Raw genomic sequence first — 8,028 nt, 5'->3', positions numbered from 1 at the left:
CCCTCCTCTGGACTTGCTCCAGCAGCTCCATGTCCTTTTTATGTGGAGGACACCAGAACTGGACACAATACTCCAAGTGAGGTCTCACGAGAGCAGAGTAGAGGGGCAGGATCACCTCCTTTGACCTGCCGGTCACGCTTCTTTTGATACAGCCCAGTTTACGGTTGGCTTTCTGGGCTGCAAGCGCACACTGAAGCCTGCTCATGTCCAGTTTCTCATCAACCACCACCCCCAAGTCCTTCTCTGCAGGGCTGCTTTGAATCTCTTCTCCGCCCAGCCTGGGGTTGCCTCAACCCAGGGGTAGGACCTTGCACTTGTCTTGGTTAAACTTCATGAGGTTGGCATCAGCCCACCTCACAAGCGTGTCCAGGTCCCTCTGGATGACATCCCTTCCCTCCACTGTATCAACCAAGCCACACAGCTTGGTGTCGTCGGCAAACTTGCTGAGGGCGCATCAATTCCATTGTCCATGTCACTGACAAAGATGCTGAACAAGACAGGTCCCAACACCGATCCCTGAGGGACACCACTCGTTACTGTTTTCCAACTGGACATGGAGGCGTTTACCACAACTCTTTGCACGCTTGATGGAGAACAAACTATATTTATGGGGATTTCTTTCAGGCAGTGTGTCTATGAAGTGCCACTTGCTACAGTGATACAAATGATAGCATTATTAATGTCAAGTGACTAAAAAAGTCTTAAGGGATAAACCAGAGATACTACTCAAGCAAACTCGCTGTTCATATTATACAGTCAAATACCTGCTTATGGATGTAATGTGAACGCATACCACAGGAGGACTACACTAGCAATGTATTATGTTATTTATAACTACTCCTTAAGAGCTAAAAACAATGGCAATCCCATTACTAGTATTTATAGTAAGCATTCTTGCTGTCAGATGGATTTTGAATAATGTCCCAGACTGGGACAGGGCATTGTAGATCTTGGCACAGATTCCTGGAGTGATAAACTGGGAGATGTGCAAAGCAGTTAAATATATTCACAGTTCCTGCATCCAAACCTGGTTCTCAATAAAATTAACTGGCCCAGTTAGCACAACCAGTGAGGGATAAGGGAATTAAACTTTTTAGGTCTCTCTTCACCATTACAGAAAACCTAGTCTCCAAATCAGATCTGGCTTACCCTCTGCCATGCTACTTCATTCCAGCAAGAACTTTTTGTACAGCTATGAAAATGCAAGTAGTAATAGCAAGCAAAATTGTTCTGTGACACCTACTTTCCTGATTTTGATTAAAATAAATTTCAATCTGTTTCTACCATTTGTGTGAGATAAAACGTTCAGTCATCATTTTCAAGTTCTTCACTTGTGAGTATGGAAGCCCTCACTCCCCCAGGCAGAGACAACAGCTGCCAGCAGCCGGTACCACTAGCTTTAAGTGTTTCCAGGCGTTCTTTGTACAGCACTGCAGATTACGCTCATGTAAGCAGATTAACTTGATTATTTCAGAAATATCAGATGTTACATTTCTTTATGCGGAATGAGTTTGACAGACACTGATAGCAACCAAGAGTCAATGATACAAAGTCCTTTAAATTTAAACTTAATGACTGGCATCTCCGTGCACAGCGATAACTGAATCCAAAGCATTTTATGTAAGTGTGGTTGTTAAAAAGGAAGTATGTGTGGATTCAAATAATATTACATCGCCTTGTGCAATTTTACTTCCAAAATATTTTAATGAGAGTTCTCATGATGATAATCTACCATTTCTTGACACATTACAATAGTCCAGGAAGTATTTAAAAATATAGACGTCCAATATTTCACTCTTTCATGGTGCCACTATGTAAAATATGTTCTAGAGTTCACCAGATACTTGGTATACCTTACTCTTCCTAAAAGGTTTATGGAACAAGATCCCATGTAGTAAAAGAGATCGTGTAAGACCAACACAGAAATGTCCCCAGAGCTATGGAAAGAAACACAGATGTATTTTTTCCATGCTGTCAGCATATATGTATGCATGATTGAAGTATATGGTTCACCTTTACAGACAGGCAGGCTACAAGAGAAAACCCCCTCTGAATACCCAAACGTAGTTTCAGCTCAGTACATAGTGTATGTTTTCATATGGAGGATATCCGCTATTACTCAAAAATAGGCTGATAGCATTAAATTATAACAAACTACAATGAGAAAAATATTTTTATGGTTACAATGTGCACAGAAAGCCAGATCACATAAAAAACGTCATAATTATGTAGCCTGTTTTACTGTATTTTCAGTAGAACCAGACAGACTGTCATAGCATTTTTTGGGTCAAATGCTGACCCTTTTACTCTTTTGGCAAAGTTGCTTAAAAATGCTTTGCTGCATATTTTTTTCCAAATCCTGTGTGTGGATTCCAGTCCTAATGCCAGTCATTCCCCACAGAATTTGGACAGTCAGGTTCAGATCCCCCTGAGATGCTTTCTGCCTTCAACTGTGATGTCTTGCAATAGGAAACCCAACAGTATCTTGAATTAAAACCTTAACCCAGGCTGACCCCCAGCTAAGCCAAGGAGAAGACAGGAGGGAAAGAAGGGGATAAAGAAAACTGCTGGCTTGATTTACAATTTTGTAATTTTTTTTAATCTCGCTGTTAAATCAGGCTGGTTGGCCATTTTAGTATCGCATTGAAAATAAAAACCTCATTTTCTGCTTTCTCACCTTGTTTTAATACACAAAAAAATTAATTTAAATTTAAAAATAAATCAGGCAAAATTAAGGTTTCTTACTGGGCACGTCCACAGCTTTAGCTGAGGTTCAAGCTAGAATGTGAACTCAATGATCAGGATTATGCAGTACTTTTAGACACAGATTCATGCTCCACCTCAAATATGGAGTAATTAACTAAGTAGGCAGTGAAATTTTAACTCAAATTCTCTATCACGAGCCACATGGCACAGTAAGTGACTGTCCCAGTTTTGGATGGGATAGAGTTAATTTTCTTGCCAGAAACCAGTACAGTGCTGTGTTTTTGATTTGGTATGAGAACAACGCTGATAACACACTGATGTTTTAGTTGTTGCTAAGTAGCACTTACTCTAAATCAAGGACTTCACAGGTTCCCATGTTCTGTAGGAACATGAGGAGGGGCACAAGAAGCCGGGAGGGAGCACAGCCAAGACAGTTGACCCAAACTAGCAAAAAGGGATATTCCATACCATAACACATCATGCCCAGTATGATGCCCAACTGGGGGGAGTTGCCTGAACACTGCTCAAGGATAAGATGACTATCGGTCAGTGGGTGGTGAGCAATTGTATTGTGATTCACTTCTGTTTCTTGGAGTTCGCTTCTCTCTCTCTTTTCACTTTCATTGAAATAATTCTTATCACTATTATTAAATTTTAGTTTATTTCAATTATTAAGCTGTTCTTATCTCAACCCACAAGTTTTACCTTTTACTGATTGTCCCCATCCCACAGGGGGGCAGGGTTGGAGCTCACCCAGGAATGTCTAGCAGCCTGTATATTTTGCTTTTCAGAAACCTAGGCTCCAGGCCTATCTTTACCCTTCCTCCAGAAACTCCCTCTTTTCCATCAGATTATCCAACCAGGAATGATTCTCATCTATACTGTGCTGCTTTAATCCCCACACTTGTTTCAGTTTTGCTCCTGAGCCCTCAGAAATATCATGGAACCTACCACATCCTTACCCACAGCTCCCCTGTCCAACCTGAAGCCCTAAAAACTCCTATTGCACCTGAATTAATATTTTCTTGCCCCATCATCTTGTGGATGTCAACTCTCCTGGCATACACATTTTCAAAATCCATCCTGACATAAAATCTGAATTTCATTGCTTAACCATCTCCCCGACCCCCCAAGTCTGTAACTTGACTGTTTTGTTATCATTCAGTTTACCTCTCTTCCATGAACACCTTCTGGTCCTGGTTCTCCTTTATATCCTTTTTCACCCTAAAAGAATGAATATACATGTTTTATTTCATATAGAAGACAAATACTAACCCATGATGCTTTTTAACAGGAAAAATATTTTAAGATTCTGGTCTGTTCTGCATGAAGTGCTACATACACACTGCTGGCTGCACAAGCAAAAGTATTTCTTACATTCCAACAGAAATTCTTTCCAAATAAATGCCTCCAAAAAATGCCAAGCGCTCTGAGAGCTGCAGTTCTCTGTACTTCACAGCCCCACTGAATGCCCATAAAGACTCACCACAGAAAAACATTCTTGGGCCTCACAGTGCTCCAAGAACATGGTGGAGAAAAAGAAATTTACACTGGGGAACAGTTTTCGTTTTGAAAATCTTAACATTGACATTAGATAATTGATTTCATTCTGAGGCTGTTTTTTAATCATTAATTCTTGTTTTATCTTATAACAAAATTGTCCTCAATATGACAATCTGTCTTTGACCCATACTAGTGTATGGTTCACAGACTGCATCTGAAAAATGGAAACAATTTTTGTTCTGAAAATTTTCTCACAAGTATGAATACGAACAAGATGATTAATCCAAGGAAAAAAATGGCAGGAAGTATCCTTCAGAAGCGACTATACAGGCTGGTTCCTGTGTTTGCTCATGAAACACTGACTACAAAACACAGTATTCCTTGTAGTATACATGGAATGATTCTGGATTATCTCTAACTACTACGCTATTCTAGTTAACACATATTTCATCAAAGTAAACAAAACACGCTTGCTTAAGAAACATAACTTAAGGGAGAATGCCCTCCAGAACCAACAAGTTCAAAATGCTTTATAATTGCGTCTGTTACTAGACTGAATTTTGTCGATTCATAAAATTAACATAATTCTGATAAAAGAACAAGGACTGACTTCACTAGTAGAATCAAAGCTCTTCATATCAACCAAGGAAAGTGAACAACCCTGCACTGAATTTTCATTGTCTCCAGGGGACTACATTTGTCTGAGCAGAAGCTATTCATTATGTCAGCATCATCTTCATAATTCTGTTAGGTAAATGGTACTGAACTGAGATCATTCAGCTAACTCCATTTGTGACACAGCCCTGATTCAGAGCTATTCCCCTCCAGTGGCAATGACAGAGGGCATTTCATATAATAATCAGTTTTGCAAAACGAGTTTGTATGAGCTTTCTCAAACAACTGAAGCCTACTAACAAATTAGCAGCAGCAAACTGTGAATTTAATAATCCCATGCACAAGATGGCTTTGCTAGTTCATTGTTTCCATTTTAATACATCTTGTTGATAAGAAAATGAATGCTATGCATTAGCATGAATCATACTGTTAAGGTTTTTTCTTACATATTGCCTTTCTTGCTTGTCAAAAAGAAAAAAAAAAAAGCAAAACAAAACCACCCCCAAAGCCCAAACCAAACAAAACAGAAATTTATGCATTTACTGCAAAGTTTAAATGACACCAAACAGTTATAAGAATTTAACACTGGTTATTTTAGTATGCTTAAACTACAAAATCCTCTTTGTTCTATGGATTAAGGCATTGGTTGAGACAGTAATTTTCTTTCACCTTTTTTTTTTTCCAGTTTAAAAAAATAACACCTGAAGTCCCAAACTTACATTCTTTTTTAAACAGCTCGCTTTGATTTGTAGAAGAAATTGCAAAAATGACTTTTTATTTTTCATCACTGTGACTCACTGGACATTTAAAACTGCTTTCAGGATCTTTCAACTAGTATTAGATACACCTCTAGAATCTCATAACAGCTACAAAGGTACAGTCAAATATTTGACATACTATCTCCTTATCCAAATACATTTCTAGAACATTTAAAAATCACTCCAATTTATGGAGCTGTTTTTCTTCTATGATTTATCTGCTTTCATACTCTAACAGAAAATGACATAAATATGTACAGGTCTACTTCAGAAGGAGTAGCATCCTGAATGTAAAGGTATCATGTCATAATTTGCCATTAAACATCTCCATTTATATAAAAACATAAGTAGAGAGCCTAAGCCAAAGGATGATCCCCTCCTCACCCTTGCTTATCACTTGCCTTAATGTTAGAGGGCCAGCACGTATTGGAGACTTGGATTTAAGATGTTTGTGAGTTTCTTAGACAAAAATGATAAAACGCACCCTCTGGTAACAAGACTCAGACCTCTGCAGAGTCCCAAGAGCCATGGGCTTTCTGCCAGGTATGTGATTTTACTATGAACATATTCTGATTTTCTAATGGAGTAAACGATTAGTCCTTGCCAAGCCTGTTGTATGGAATGTCCATGTCCTCTATGATGCCAGAGTTCAAATAAAACAGAGGGCCAATTTTTACAATTTATTCTCATGAGAACTGAGCCAAGTCACACTCATTTCTGCCTTTATGGAGTACACTATACAGCATAATTAACAGCTTCAAATCTAGCCAATTTGCAGAATTGCTGAAGCCACTTTCCAGTGTAGAGGCTGTTAATAATCAACACTGTGGCGTACTGCATAGACTAACAAAAAAGAGAGAAAAATGCGTTAATGACGTTTTATATCTAATGTTCCTGCCTGCTTGTACTATATTCAGATGAGACAATTAAAGACTATTTACTGCAAAAACAGGACGACAAAAGTCTGGAAGTGCCTTGCCATGATTATTAGTTAACTAAAACTAATCTGATACAGATTGAATGATTTGTATTTCTTTGGGTGCATTCTGCTTTCAATTGCCCCAGAGGAACAAGCTGATGGGGTTGCTCTGTGTAACCACTGCTATGTGTAATAGCGGATACACTGAATTCAGTGGTAACATTCTTTAATTAGAGCCAGGGCTTCATGCACGGCCTCGGCAAGACAGGAGAACCAGCCTCCAACTCACTTGTCCACTATAAGGCTGCCTCATTTTCCTTGCGTTCTATGTCCTCCTTATTTTAAAAGCTCAGTGGGGATACCTTATGAATTTTAACTCCTGAAATTCCATGATTTTACCCTACATATCTTTAAGATAGCTATGGGACTGTTGGTTTTTTTAAATACTCTTCTGTGTTTTGCTACAGCTCTGTCTCAGCAGAATGCTCTAAGTGAATTTGCTTTCCTTGCAACCATTTCTCCATAGCTTCTTTTAAATTGAACCCAGCTTACAGAAATGCTTACCAAATTTCCCTAAATAAGTCATGAGTTTAAAAGCATCTCCAGTGCAAAAAACTCCTGTAGTTCTTTTTGGTTTTGCTTATAGGTATCTGGAGAGCTGGGGTTATGAAGGGCTCCATTCTAATAATATTCTTATTGACTGACCTGAAACCCTTCTACAGAATGTGGAATAGTATACTTCAGGAAGGCAGCAATACTCACAGTGAAGTACCTCAGGGCTGCTGAGAAACTATGCAATTTAAAATGACTGGAAATCAAGCCAGACTAATGATTTTATCTTAGTTCAGACTGGAAGGAACTATGCAAGGAAACAAAAGAGTGACACAAAAAGCTTATTTTCCAACAGGCTGTAACCCTGTACCACGTAAGACTATGACCTAAGCAGGGTCAGAAAAAGACAGCATAAAACAGTGCAGAAATACACTTCTATTTCTAGTAAACTAAAATGAATAGCGATGACCTGGAAGAGTATCACCATGAAGCCTGTGTCTTTCCAAACCCACCTATTTAGGATACTCAGACACATCAAGAAAGCAGAAACCACAAAGCCCTGTAGTCACCAGGGATACAGAAAGCTCGGTAGATACACTTAGCAAGAATTTGTGACCAAAAACTTCAAACTTCTGCTTCCAAACTGTGCCATCGCCATCTTGTGAAAGAGCCCCAGATGACAGGTGTCACGCCTGACCAAGCTGGATAACATGTCAGGAGAAAGATCTTTCCTTCCTTCTTCACTTATATAGACTGAGCAATTCTGAAGATGTTCATATCAGCTAACTACCGCTTAGTGTCAATGCATCATGTTTCTATGTAAGCTCCAAGCATTACTAAGCTAGAAAGACTATATTAAGGCAAACTACTACCTCAGCTGAGTCCAAAATTGTAGGCACAGAATGAGAATGATCTGAAGCCAGACCAGCCCATGACTCCAAAACTGCACTGATTAATGGCTTTTTTCTGTCAGCA

General features: G+C 39.0%; 1 protein-coding gene across 1 annotated transcript in view; it reads right to left on the bottom strand.

Moving 5' to 3' along the window:
- Positions 1–3,930, bottom strand: part of COL19A1 (collagen, type XIX, alpha 1) — a gene marked incomplete at its 5' end in the record, with an annotated part of 100,014 nt that extends 96,084 nt beyond the window's left edge. Inside the window, one exon of the mRNA XM_010012820.1 lies at positions 3,877–3,930. Coding sequence (XP_010011122.1) covers positions 3,877–3,930 — 54 coding nt within the window. The remainder of the gene's footprint in view (positions 1–3,876) is intronic.
- Between the last annotated feature and the right edge of the window lie 4,098 nt (positions 3,931–8,028).

This window comes from Nestor notabilis, unplaced genomic scaffold (genome assembly GCF_000696875.1).
Source record: "Nestor notabilis isolate BGI_N333 unplaced genomic scaffold, ASM69687v1 scaffold1284, whole genome shotgun sequence".
NCBI lineage: Eukaryota > Metazoa > Chordata > Aves > Psittaciformes > Psittacidae > Nestor > Nestor notabilis.
The sequence above is the reverse complement of the archived record's forward strand: the minus strand, read 5'-3'. Positions and strand labels throughout refer to the sequence as shown.